Source organism: Nuphar pumila, chromosome 6 (assembly GCF_984573655.1).
Source record: "Nuphar pumila chromosome 6, dmNupPumi1.hap1.1, whole genome shotgun sequence".
Taxonomy (NCBI): Eukaryota; Viridiplantae; Streptophyta; class Magnoliopsida; order Nymphaeales; family Nymphaeaceae; genus Nuphar; species Nuphar pumila.
Window position 1 is genome coordinate 109,077,518 of NC_143254.1, and position 14,421 is coordinate 109,091,938.

General features: G+C 40.9%; 1 protein-coding gene across 1 annotated transcript; it reads left to right on the forward strand.

Moving 5' to 3' along the window:
* The first annotated feature begins 573 nt into the window (after nt 1-573).
* On the forward strand, nt 574-12,945 carry LOC149835638 (transcription factor ILR3-like). Its single transcript, XM_090008649.1, has 6 exons — nt 574-900; nt 992-1,332; nt 1,514-1,576; nt 8,990-9,067; nt 11,688-11,850; nt 12,484-12,945. The coding sequence occupies exons 2-6, from the start codon at nt 1,235-1,237 to the stop codon at nt 12,763-12,765; spliced, it is 684 nt and encodes a 227-aa protein (XP_089864775.1). The 5' UTR covers nt 574-900; nt 992-1,234; the 3' UTR covers nt 12,766-12,945.
* Nucleotides 12,946-14,421: the final 1,476 nt, after the last annotated feature.

The window sequence follows — 14,421 nt, forward strand, 5'->3', positions numbered from 1 at the left end:
TGAGACACAACCAAACATATATTCTCCTCAGGATCAAATCCACGACAGGTACGGAGCAGCATTGTGCGACCCATCTACTCTTTCAAGGTTTACCACTATAAGATGAAGCCAATTAGGGCTTGATTTTGCTTCATTTAGGGATGTTAACAGATCAGATTTTATCCAATATCCAACCTGTATCCATCTCCAATTAGTTGATTCGGTAGGCCAAATTGAATGCACTTAAGAATATGATTTGGATTTAATTGGAGAATTTATTAGCAAATCTGATGGATTTACAAATTCGACAGATATCTGAATCCGATTACAGTACCCGAACCTTTTAGGCCGTCGTTGATTACAAAAAGTTAAAAACTATTACCTAAGGGGTAGGTTTGTCACTTTGTCATACAAAGGATGCAGATGTCAAATAAGAAATTCTCAACGGCGGAAAAGACCTTTTACTATTAATACAATTTCCTAAATAGAGGAAAAAAAAACGGGAAATCTTCTTCCTTACGTGGCTCTCCGTGCGAGCCCTAGCTCTCTGGAAAAGCCGCCCCCGCCCCCCGCCCCCAAATAGAAAAAACCCTAGTTTTCGATCGGTCTCTGGCCAATTCCCCCCTCTGAGCCATCAGGAGATCGGATTTAGGGCAAAAAATCGATCAATTCTGTGATATTTCGCGTTCGTTTGAAGGATTCGCGGGAGAAAACGGGAGAATTTGCGCCTTATATCGTGAGATTCCGGGGTTTCTTGAGGGTGTTCGAGTTGAAGATTGAAGGATTTCGTGGCATTTTCCTGCGGAATCTATCGATTACCTTTTCCGAAGAGCCGAGAGCGTTCTCGTGGATTTGCGTCGTAGATCGTGAAATTCTCGTTTTTCTGAAGGATCGAGAAAGGAATTGGGGGAGAAATCGCAGGTGTACATATAATGGAATCAATTTGTTTCCTTGCCTCTTTAACAGTGTTGAATTTGTCGCTTAGACCGTGAAATTTCTTTTATCTTTGAAGGATTTGAAAAGGAGATCAGGGAAAGGTTGGGAACCAAACAGTGCTATTCCCGTGGGTTTGAGGTTTTTGAGACGACAATCGAGTAAATATTCCCGGTTGGACGGTGAAGTTAGAAAAGAAAGCGACGGCTAAGTTGTGTAGGAAGTTGGGATTTTTAGGGAAAGAAAACCGCCACATTTGGACGAAGTTGTCACCGATATTGTAGATTTTCGTGATTTCGGTCTACGGCTTCTGCAGTGAAACATGAATTCAAATCCCACATTCGATATATTTGACGTCGAGGGATTAGATACTGGAATGTATCTGAACTACGAGGGGTTTGCTGACCCGTCAAACAATGGGTAAGTTAATTTCCTCTTGATTTCACTGCATTATTTTGTTTCTTTTTTATTTCGTGTATCTAGTTCCCTGCTTCTAAAATCACCTGTACCGATTTTGTCTTCCAAACAATGGGGGTGTCCTGTGCTAGCAAACTTCTGCTGGTACTTCTACTGACTTGGTGTTCTTCACGTGTCATAACAGAGTTGCGATTCTAGATTCATTCCCAGGTGCATCTGGCTCTGAAAAGACGGATTCTAAGAAAAGGTGATACCCCAACATAGTCTGCAGTACTTGATTATGGTACATTATCTTTTTTATTCCAGTTTCTGATGAGATTATCTGACGTATGGTTGTGAGCATTGACATACTTGATAAGATAACCAATGATTGTGCTGGATTGTTGACGGAAATAACATCTGATTGAGCTAAGGAAGTTAGCTTCTTAGCTTGCTGTATTTTTCCTTTTTATTTTCAATTAACCAAGAAAAACTTCAAGAAATTTTGGAAATTTTTCTTCATGGTGATATTACGCTATAGTGTTTCCCTTTTAACAGTTTTGAGCATTTAACAAAATTTCATCATGCTTGCTTTTATAGCTAAGAGAATGTACTATAGGTTCCTATAATGTGTTGTAGCCTGAACACAGTCTATTTTCTGCACATATTTTATATGATTGCTATATGAAATTGCCAGCTCCATGGTCCCACCTATTCGTAACATTCACTAGAGGCTGCCATCTATATCTACTTTTATTGCCCTTTTAGCTTTCTTATGTTGTTTGAAAAAAGTGTCTCATGTACAAGTATTTAGGGCTATGGATCTTACCACTTGACTCACAAATCCTCAGCGATTTGGTATTATATAACCATGGTTATGGTATGAATATCAAGGTATAGAGACCTATGGCTTATTATAATCCTCTCTGAAAAAAGTCCTATATGGTTATGTTAAAGACGCATTACTGCTTTATTGTTTTTCTTATTATTATTTCTTGAGTTGCAAGATCTCTATCTCTGCTTTTTACTTCATGTTAGTTCTTGCTTACTGTTATTGATTATGTGTGCATCAATTTTACAGTATCTGTTCGTATTCTTGCAATTGAAAGCCATGTTTTTAGATAAGTTTTCAGTTAATGTGTATAGGTGCTGTTTGGATGATAGGGGGCAAAACCTGGTTATGAGAAAACTAGGATTTGCCTTAAAACCTGGTTTTGGGCAAACCAGGTTTGCCAAAAACTAGGTTTTTAGCATGTTTGGGTGACCAAAAAGGCTTTTGGCTATTAAAAACTTGAAAGGGGTATTTTCCGGCTAGCCACCGACTGGGATGGTGTCACCCGTCAAGGGTGGCACCACTCCGGCCATTTCCCGGCCGGTGGGCGGTCAGAATATCAAAGAGAAAAAAGAAAAAAGAAAAAAGAAAAAAGAAAAAAAAAATACAAGTTCGGCCTTTTTTCGACCACCCACCTGCTGGGATGGTATTGCCTAGTGTGGGTAACACCATCCTGGTCGTTTCCTGACTGGTGGCTGGCTGGAAAATGGCTGAATGACTTAAAAAAAAAAGAACAAAATCACTGGTCCCAGCTGTTTCCCAGCCGGCGGAGAGCCATGGATTTGAAAAAAAAAAGAGACGGTTCCGGCTGGTGGTTGGCCGGAAATGGTTGGACAGAGATCAAGTTGGGAGAGCTCTCCCAAAAACGGTAAGAAAGGGGGCTGTTAGGAGGTTGGAGAACAGACACATCCACCCACCCCATCCCCGCCCCTTTTCCACTTTGCCAAAGCCTGGTTTTTGACTGGGTTTTGGGTGCCATCCAAACAGTACCATAGATTTCCCTCAAAATCCGTGGTGAATGCCTGGGTGGGTGATTATAATTGTGTCCTAAGAAAGACAAAAATCCCATTGTTGGCAGTGTAAACTATTATCTTAAAGGATTGGAGTGTCATAGAATGTGATCATCAATGGAATGTATAGTCCACGGGTGAGTTTAACCCACCTAGCTATGCACATTATTATCATCTGGCATGTGTAGACATGACACCACACCAAGTGAATGTCACTATCCTCGTATCTCTTCTGTATGAGATGTTTGCATGAATGATGCAATTCATCTCTCCTTGTTTGTTTGTGCATTTGTGGGAGTGCGAGGAGAGAAGTTAAAACAAGAGGAAATCCAATATGGAAGGATCTTATTGAAATATTAGAAGATCAAGAGGTGAATCTAGAAGCAGAGTGGGACTCAACTTTTATAATGCATCACTGTTAGAGCCATTGGCATCTTCTATACAAAAAGGGTATTTGGAGTCCTTCGCTTGCCCCATGGGCTGTGACATGCAGTCACTTGTTATCTTACCATGAACAACTCAGTGTTCATAATTTTAGGATGTTTTCTTGTTGTCCTTTTCTAGACATTAAAAAATGTAGTCTTAGCAAGAGGACCATATATGGTGGGTCATGCATATGCTCTGCCAAATCAGCAACCAAATTACATATTTTGCAAAACTCCCTTCATTTGGAAAATTTGATTTCACTGAAAAAGCCATTCTATCAAGAAGTCCAAATTACAAGAAACTTATTTGTCTTGATATCTGACCTAAATGGTAGAAATGGAATTCTTTATGCTTTCATACAAAGGGAGTTTTTTCCCTTTTTGTTTGTTTCTTCAAAAACAGGACATTATGTTTGAGCAAAAAAATGTCTAGGATAGACTTTACTAGGTTTTGTCCTTGCCATGTGGGAACAGAGTTATCCAATGCACTACCTTCCCCCCAACCCCTGCCCTGCATTTCACCTACATCACTCTCTTCCTTTTTTATCGTTGTGTTTGAACAAAAATTAAATTATGGAATGGACTTCTCTTGGATTGACCCTGGACATGAGGACAGCATCAACAAGCCCCCATCCATCATTTCCCTATGTCTCTTTCTTCCTTTTTTCCCTTTAATATTTGAGAAAACATTAAATTTTGGAGGGGGCTTTGCTTGGATTGGCCTTAACATCTGTGAACTGCATCATCCACTCACTATCCTCCTGATCTCCTCCCAACCTCTCCCTTTCTTGCTGTCTTAATAGTGAAGGTGATGGGTAGCCCCTAGAGGGACTCAAAATGTGAGATCCTTGGTTATGGTAGTCCAGATATCTTATTGACCCCTTGCTATGTAGTCAAAAGCACTAGGCCATGCCTAGTCGGTAGACCCCTAAAAACACTAATTGATGACTAGGTGGGATTAGTCGGTACCCCAATTAAAATATAAAAAAGTACACAAAATATACATAAAAATATGTTTAATTCTTTTACTAATAAGATGTTTTCATTACACAAGTACAAAATTACACATTCTTTCACAAAATATATTAATATATATAACTAGAATATACATATATATAATTGTACACACACACACACACACACACACACACACACATATATATATATATATTCAATTATTCATAACATATTCATTATAATCAACAAAATATGCTTTCAACCTATGTCACAGGGACTCGGCTAATAGGGTGCGGGTGCCGCACCAGGTGCGGTAAAAAACCCCTGGGTGCAGGTCATTTTATTAAAAAAAATTCTTTTTTTATGTCGGCGAAAGGTAGGGAGGAGGAGAAGAAGAAGAGAGAGATAGAGAGAAAGAGGAGAACCGAAAAGAGAGAGAGGTACCTTCTTCTTCTTCTCTTGCTCGCAGAGAGAGAGAGAGAGAGAGAGAGAGAGAGGGGGGGGGGGGGGCGTGGGGGTGGGGGTTACAAAGAGGGAGAGAGAGGCGGTGGGGTGGGTTTACCGAGTGGGAGAGTGAGGCGGTGGGCGGGTTAGAGAGAGAGAGAGATGTGGGGGTGGGGGTTACGAAGAGAGGGAGAGAGAGAGATGTGGGGGTGGGGGTTATGAAGAGAGGGAGAGAGAGAGAGGTGGTGGGGTAGAGTTAGGGGTGTCAACGGGCCGGGTTTACCTGGACTCGACTTGGACCAAACCCTATATGGTCTCGGTATGGTGACAAATAAGAAAACCCAGGTCCGGACCCGAAGGTCCGATTAATACATGGACCCAGGCATAGTTTTTCGAAATTTTATATCAGACCCGGACTTGACCCGAGTTTCGATTAAGACCTGCAATTTTTCAATGTAAAAATGATAAAAAATACTATTTTATCGGGTATGGTCTGGGTTTAGTTCATGTAGTTCTTATCGGGTTCGGGTATAGTTTCTCTTATAGTAGATCCGATTAGACCTAGATCCTGATCTGATACCATACCCAGAAATCTGGTCCAAGTCTGGTTTCACCTGGGTCCGAACCAAACCTGACCCGTTGACACCCCCAGGTGGAGTTAATAAGAGAGAGAAAAAAGGGTTTTGGGTCTGGATCTAGATCCATATTTGATCTAGACCCAAATTCTCTTTCTCTCTCTCTCTCTCTCTCTATATATATATATATATATATATATACCCTCCCGCACCTATGTGACATAGCTTTCAACATATGTCACATAGGTGTGGGTGCGGCGATACGATACTTTAAAAAAACTTGGGTGCGAGGGTGTGGGAGGGTATATATATATATATATAATTAAAATTTTGGACAGACCTGGCTCTATATACCTAGGTCTCAATCCGACTGAGTCAAAGCAAACCCATTGGACCCAATGCCAATTCAGATCTAGGTCTGCTTTGACTCGACTGAGTCTGACTTGGGTCAAAATAGGTCCAGGTCCAATTCAGATATGGGTTGCTTTGACCAAAGTCTGAATCATACTTGGGTCTAAACAGATCATCAGCTTTGACACAAGTCTAATTCTCGACCCATTGACAGGCCTAACTTCATATCAGAATATTTGGGGTGGAACTGGGTTGCAGGCAGCCTCGATATCCATGGTGCAATGTAATCGACTTCAGCGAACCTGATTCGAACTCATTGTGAATCGTTGGCACAGGCCTTGATTACCTGGGCAGAGTTTTCTACTCTTCTTGGCTTGGGTCCATCACGGGTACCACCGAGTTGTTATGCCGTATTGTTATCCTTTTCCTGTGAAAAGTAGATTGCCTCTTTTGGGAAGGAATCTCCCAGTGTCAGTAACCGAAAAATTGCCCATTTTTTGGTGATCTTCCACCGAAAACCTGGAGATCCTCCTTTGCCGCTTCCTATGATCTACCCGGTATCGTGATCAGCGTGGTTTTTGACGTGGGATTGAGGAGCAGGATCTCTCCCACCAGCACCGACAGAAGAAGAAGAGAGGAAGCCAAGTACGCATCCCCCTCCTCTCTCTCTCTCTCTGCACCACTTTCTTTGTTTCTTCTTCTCCTTCTTCTTCCCTCTCTTTGGTTTCATTTCCTTCCTCTCTCTCTCTCTCCTATCCCTATTTCCCTCTCTCTTTGGTTTTTCTCTCATTTTCCAAACCAAAGAAAGGGAGAAGAGGGGTACTGAGAGAGAGGGAAATCGAGAGGGGAGAAGAAAAGAGAGGGAGAGAGAGAAGGGGGGGGGGGGGGGAAGACAAGGGTTTGGGGAGCAAGACTAGGGAGAGAGAGTGAGGTTTTCGGTGGGGGGGGGGGCATTTTGCTTTCTCTGACGTGTTTGCCACACTGGGTGCGGCATCCACGTCGTGTTGACTCGGGTGCGAGGGCCCTTTTGCTGAGTCCCTGTGATAGTTTTCAACCTTTCACGGAATCTCAATAACACATACATATATAAATAACATATTGCATAATTTATAATATTAAACATGCTTTCAGGATTTTATAGAAAAAATCATTAGAAACAAATAACACACACATACATAAAAAAACATAATCAATTAAAATTAATTGAGCATGCTTTCAGTGTTTCACAAAAAAAAAATCCCAAAAGCAAAGTAGCACGCACATACATATACATATAATAACTAAACAGATTTTCATGATTTCACATAACAAATTACACACACACATATATAATTATATATATACAAAAAAATAAAAAAATATATGAATAATAAATGATTAAATTGCCTTCGTGCTTAGGTGGAGGCTGCTTAGTTGCTGACTAGGCGCCTTAGTCGGTGCCTACTTGGCAAAATTGATACCTTTTAAGGTACCCACCTAGGAATCGCAAAGCTGGGGTGTTTTACTTATGCCTAGACCGACACAGACTAGTCGGTGCCTAATCGACACTTTTGACTACATAGAGCCTATGTCACATGGGTGCGGGTGCGGGGATGTGACACTTTAAAAAAACTTGGGTGCGGGAGGGAAACAATATAAAAAATTAAATATGTATATATATAATTTTTAAGTTTTAACAGTTAACAATAGTAACACTAATGAAATAAAAACACAAAAACCTGTTTTTACAATTTTTTGAGTTAAACAGAAAGTATAAACCACCTTTATGTAATTTTATAAAAGTATAAGGTTTTTTTATAAAATTTTAGAAACCAAACCTCAAAACAATAAATAACATAAGGTCCTAAAAGTAATATTTGATAATAAAATGGACTCTAATAGAAAAAAACTTAAAAAATATTAAAAAAAACTTGTTTTAAGAAATCGAAAGAAGGGTCTCGACCCTTCTTCCTTCTCTTTACTGAAACTCTAGACCTCAGGGTTTCCGCCGGCGACCTCCTTCATCTCTGCCATCGAGCAGCGACACTCGACAAGAGTTCCAACCGATGACGTCCTCTGCCACCACCGAGCATCGCCACCCATTGAGAGTTCCTGTCGGAGACCTTTGCTTCTTTCGGTTTTCTGGCAACAACTCGCTAGAGTGGACGAGCTCTCTCGCACGACTATGGAGCGTCTACCAAGCCATGGCCAACGGTGAGAGGAATCTAAGCCTTGTTTCCCTTAGTCCTTCAAGGGAGCCCGCTGGCAGAGAGAAGAGGGGAATCACACCCTCTCGCCTCTCGATCCAGCCCAACCACCACCGGCCGGATTCCTGCCGGTGTGAGGTGCGCAAAAGATGACTAAACCCCTCTATTTTTCCTTTATCCTCTAACCCTTACCCCTCTATTTTTTTAAAAAAATCTACCATCAATCCTGTTGTGGTCCGGTGCCGGGGGTTTACCGGGCGCTGTCTTGGGTTTTTGGTAGTTGTGGTTGAGGGGTTTGACCGCCTTCGACCTACCAGAGGTGGCAAAGACGATGCCGATAGCGTCTTTGATGCCTATCCCGTTTTCGATTCCCTTTTCTGATAGTAAATCCCTTAAACAAACAAGTTTCTTTCTTCTTTTTTAAGTCTAAAATTTGGATGAATATGACCCTGGGTGCGTTGACCGCACCGGGTGCTGCACCCGCATTGCGCCGCATCGACGCGGGTGCGGCACCTGGTTGGCCGAATCCCTGTGACATAGCATAGAGCCCTTGCCATTTCTCTGTTTTAGTACAAGTTTTGGCATAACAAGAAAAAAAAGGATGGGTTATGAGACTAGTATAGTACTGTAGGTGCCATTTTTCTGTATTTGTGCTTAAGTCTCCACAAATAGAAATTGCAATATTCATAGTTTTGAGATTTGATTTTAGCTGCACCGCTTCTTCTGGCTGTTTTCTTCTGAATGATTATTTGCAACTGCAAGCCATTAAGATTGTTAACCAAATCATCTCTTCATGTTGCATATCTAACTCTTGTCTGCAGTTGCTGTGAGGCTGCCTACATGTTCAGTTTCTATTTGGTTAAAATATCTCTTATAAATGTGTTGTGAAAATGCATTACAGAGTTAGGGATGAATCATGCAGCAGGTCTGGATCTAAAGCTTGCCGCGAGAAAATGCGGAGGGATAGGTTGAATGACAGGCATGCTCTCTCTCTCTCTCTCTCTCTCTCTCTCTCTCTCTCTCTCTCTCTCTCTCTCTCTCTCTCTCTCCATGTGTTGGGTGCACGCCTGGATATGTTGTAAGAAACTGCATTAACGTCTTGCTTTGTGTTATCAAATCCTACTTTCCTTTGGCCACAGATGGCTGAGGTTACCTTCTCATTCTTTTCTTTGTGCATATGCATGCATGCACGTGTGTGAGGATTTGATAGACTATGTCTGATTTATATCTTTCTATCTCACATCTACTTGTAGAGTACTTTATGCTGTTAATATCTGTCACGAAATGACACGGAATCACACAAGAAAAAACAAAAGAATGAAATCCAAATGCATTCTCATAATGCATTTGGCTAGATACAATAAACCATACATAGCCATGAGGAAAAACAAAACATAAAAAATTAAATATTTTATTAATGAAATTTTTTTACACATATACAAAACCTCACTACAACACCCATGCACACACACACACACTATGCACATCTATCCTCTCTCACCTATACAACAAAAAGGATGAGCAATATATAGATGAAGATTAAACTAGTTGTTGGAACAAATTCCAACATATAGTTTGACTATTCAAACTAGCCATTAAAGCAAATGCTACCGACAAACTAGCCATTAAAACCCCCAACGACTAGTTGTTCATTCTCATTTGACCAAAAAGAAAAATAAATAAATAAATAAAATTACAAAATTTAGCCATCTTAAATAATTGATACAGATCAAGTAGACCCATATCCAGGGACCCAGTAAGTTAGGACAACTGGGCTTTGTTGGGCCCACAATGGGGAATCCCTCTATTTTTGGCGATGCTAGAGGGGCATGTAACCTCTTAAAGGATGGGTTATGAGGACACTAAGAATGAGAAATATGGGATAAGGAGCTTAGCTATTTCTGGAGGTTATGATTTCATAAATAGCCAAGTCAACTTGGAGTCCAAGAAGGTTTAACCAAAATTAGGTGAATTAAAAAGGGTTCATGGGACTTGTGGAAGGGATTAATGAGGGTCTCCTATGCCTATATAAAGGCCTTGTATTTCCCTCTTGGGAGGGATATAGTTCTCTCTATTTCACGTCTCTCTTTCTAAATTCTCGCCCTTTTCTCTCTCTCACCCTCCTCTCTTTTTCCTTTTGTTACCTGACCTCCCGTAGGTTCTAAGAAGTTCTGATTGGGTCTTCGGGTGCTGCCCAAGGTCCAATCAAGTCTACGTGCTGCCAAGCTTGTTGAACCGATGTGATTCTGCCATGACCTGAAAATGAAATTAATTTGGCACATTGAACGAAATGCAGCCATGATAAAACCATCTCACAACCGTGATATTCGCCTGCTCAACTAAATGTTGAGGAGTTATAGCAGTACGAATGTCGGTCTGCACCCTAGGGGCACTCCTAGGATTGAAAAAACTCCTAATGGAGCCTCTAGTTCTACCTCTATGTCCTCTTGAAGAATTTTATCATCTTATTTTTGTGCCCGCGGTACTGCTATTACTAGCACCAGCCATATATTTTTCCTTCGCTGTAGAACTTCTTACTTCTTATGCTATGCTAGGGGTTGTAGGATCAGAAGTAGGGAGCTCATCTTCGTTCTTCCAAGACTGCACATACTTCATTTCTGACTTACTCATCTTTTTTTCTTGTTTTTTTTCTCTCAAACCAGTAAGTAATTGCTAACATTGCTATTTCGCGGCATCCGGCAAAATCCTTGACGTGCATGCCGCAACATTTAGATGTGTCCCGGCTAAATGATGCTTCAACCAAGAGATACCACCCAAAATAACGGTACGACAATAGTTGCACTTGCACTCGATTTTCAATCTGTTTTCACTCATTCGAATGCCCAATTGTCATGCCGGATCATTTTATGGTATCTTCTCCTAAAAAAGCTCAATCAGAAGCAAAGAATGAGTTTTTTTACCTTAACCCACTTTTTTGGGTGAAAAAATAGTGGAAATACACTCTTAAACAAACCGCAAAAGACCTCTCCTTGCACATGAATCGGTCTCCAAATCGCTCTCACGAGTCCTAGGGTGCATGGATACCTCTCTAATGACTTATGCACAAATGTGGGAGTAGGCACTCAATGGGTCTTTAAAATCCAAAACTGAAAATTTATGATTCGACCCTTTTTTAAGTGTGCCTACCCTGTATTGTACGATACAATACGGGCCTTTATCGTATGATACATGCAATACAGGCTTGTAACATACGACACATACGATACCAATACAATACACACTCGTATTACGATATGAGTGTGTATCATATCGATTTTCTTCATCGTAACAATATGTATTGATACTATATGGACAACCTTGCTTAGGTATATGATACAATGCATATTTCTTAACAATATCGTGGTGGTTGGCCTAAAGGTACATTAATGCCAAGTGCTGCCATCTCAGTGTTTTCCTTTCTTCTATATGTAGCAATGTTTTTGTTTGCTGCCTCTGTTTTTAGCAAGGTCATTGATGTTTCCAGCTTTTGAAATAAATCCACTTTGCGCTGAAAAGAAAGGCCCCTACTTCAAGTGTTTTTCTTTGTTCTGTTATTCCCTTTTATGCATTGCTTGTTATTCGAGTGATCCTCAATGTAGGTTTGTGGAGTTGGGTTCGGTCCTTGACCCTGGAAGGCCCGTCAAAGTTGACAAAGCTAGTATTTTAATTGATGCTGCTCGTACCTTGAATCAATTGCGAAGTGAAGCACAGAAGTTGAAGGATGCAAATGAGAAACTTCAGGAAACAATCAAAGATCTAAAGGTCTGGTCTTCTATTACCTTCTTTCCTGTTCTTTCATAAGCTGACGAGCTCAGTGTCTTTCAGTGTGCTGATTTGTTTTTGTTCACAGAACCATGATTGATTCCTGAAACACTAGGATATCTTCACCAGTTAAAACAAATCAAATTCTAAAGTGTGCAAGGAATAACAGTCTCAACTGTTGATTACACCTTGAGAAAAATTGTGTCCCGTGATTATATCTTGAGACAAAATTGTCCCTAAAATAAGATTTAGGCATGGTTGGGCCTGGTACTTTAGGTTGAAATTTGTGCTAGTCCCTCATGGTTGGCTTCATACTTAGGTTGGATGTTGTGCTAGATCCTTAAGGTTGGCTTGGTATTTAGGTGGAATTTTGTGTTAGACTTGGTTGTATGAAATGTTTGACATCATGTGAACCCAACCACTGTTGTGCACTGTTCCTATTTTGAGATTATTGGTGCTCAAAACTATTTTATTTATTCCCTATGATGAATCGTTCTAAAATCCAACTTTAGTCTTGTATATGATTTTAGTCATTGTGCAGAATCTTCATGGATCAGTTGGATTGTGTTGTACTTTCTGCTGTATGTACTGTGTAGATGGAGTTCTGATACAGTGTTAACCTGATGGTTCCAGGCAGAGAAAAATGAACTTCGAGAAGAAAAAACCAAGTTAAAGACTGAAAAAGAAAGGCTAGAGCAACAAATAAATGCGATGAGCATGGCTCCCTCTGGATACATGCCACACCCAGCAGCTCTCCACGCAGCTGCTGCTGCAGCTTTTGCTGCCCAAGCCTCAGGAGCTGGGAACAAGACCATGCCATTTGCTGGGTATCCTGGAATTGCCATGTGGCAGTACATGCCTCCTGCACACACCGACACTTCTCAAGATCCCAAGTTGCGTCCGCCAGCTGCGTGATCCACAAAGATGTGGTTTAGCACGTCTGAATGCTAACTTGTGCAATAGTACATCCTGCTGTTTTCTTTTCCAAATTTGTTATGTGAATAACAACTCTGGGGGTACATATTTGAGATATCTCTTATTTTCACTCTCCTTGATTTGATACTGATAAAATGGAAAAACTCTAGCACTTGATGGTTTTTGCCTTGTGCCATTGACTGTCCATCTTGGTGAGAAGGGGGGATTGCTGGTGGGTCTTCCCCTCGCATTGGTCAGCGGTGTGGATTTGACAAAACAGCAAAATCTTAGCATTTGGTTCAGTTCATGCGTTGGGGAATTGCTTGATTCTTATCCCAGGGATTTGGATTAAGCCGTGGCCTGATCCTCCTTTGAATTGGCCATGTAGCTGTCTCGAGACACCATGGCCGGAACGTGAGGGTGCTCACTGAATGGCATTGTGTCTCCTCTTTCCTCAGGTTCAGATGCTGGGGGCCCGATCCACTTCTTGCTTTGCCAAATGAATGAATTGGCGATGTGATCCGTTTTTGCTTTGAGTTGCATCAGTTTTCTTGCTAAGGTTTGGAGCCAGTCTGGTGTGGCTTCATATGACCATATATTGGTTCAAAGTTTCAAACTAAGCTTTTTCTTATTTTTATTTTAGGGATTGTTTGAGAGAGAGAGAGAGAGAGAGAGAGAGAGAGAGAGAGTTTTCATAACTAGTCTATAAACACTTGTAAATAAAAGGTTATTTGGATTTAGATTGTTGAAAACAACATAAAACATGTTTTGAGCAAACTTAAAAGTAGGTGTATACAATTAAAACAGCTCAATAAGATATCCCAGTTCATCTCCTTTTTTGGATAAAGTGGGTGCATCCAAAGGACCATTGAAAAACAGCACATTATCACAGCTTATTTCGTTTTACGGGATGATCGAAACATCCAAAGAACGTCCACCAACCTGAATCTGAGACATGTTTTTCTTGGATTTGGACTCAAACCAGGATCAATTCAAGTGTTCATTGGTTGTTTGCTTTGCATCACAGGTGGGATCAGCAATCACAGCTGAGAATCCAAAAGCTGTGATTGTTGGTCACGAGGTCGGTCTTGTGACGAACTTCTGCATGATTCAAAATTGATAAAGTTCTCTGATTGTGAGAAAATCCAAGGATCAGAGTGTTTTTTAATAGGTTCATGATTGGATTTGGATCAGGGCCAATTTGGTCTTTAATTTTTGCAGTTAAAAGCCATTCTGTCAATCGTTTTAGTCAGATCCGGTCTTACCATATAAACTGAATGGATCCAACCAACTGGGGCTCTGCTTGTCTGATAGGAGCAGCTAGCGCACGCTACCTTGTGTTGGGGCATTGCAGGTTCAAAACACAATGGTATAGTTGTATAACTGGCAGGGGTCTGCCTAACCCCAGCTTGCCTTTCAAAAAAAAAAAAATAATGGTGCAAAGGATGAGTAAGATTCTAGATCACATCATCAGGCTTTCCTGAAGGGGGCGCAACTTACAAGACTATTCTCATGGCACACAAAATGGTAGATTTCATGCTCTCCGGTAAAAAAGAGAAGCATCATTTTGAAGACAAACCTGGCTAAAGTTTATGACCGAGTCGATTGAGATTTCCTAGAAGATACGCTCTTGTACTTAGGCTTTTATAGGAGCTG

Excerpts from the sequence above, each read along its gene's own strand:
- LOC149835638 (XM_090008649.1), top strand. The coding sequence starts at position 1,235 with ATGAATTCAAATCCCACATTCGATATATTTGACGTCGAGGGATTAGAT. Across the intron at positions 1,577-8,989 it reads AAGACGGATTCTAAGAAAAG|AGTTAGGGATGAATCATGCA; the intron begins GTGATACCCCAA and ends AATGCATTACAG. Across the intron at positions 11,851-12,483 it reads AAACAATCAAAGATCTAAAG|GCAGAGAAAAATGAACTTCG; the intron begins GTCTGGTCTTCT and ends TGATGGTTCCAG.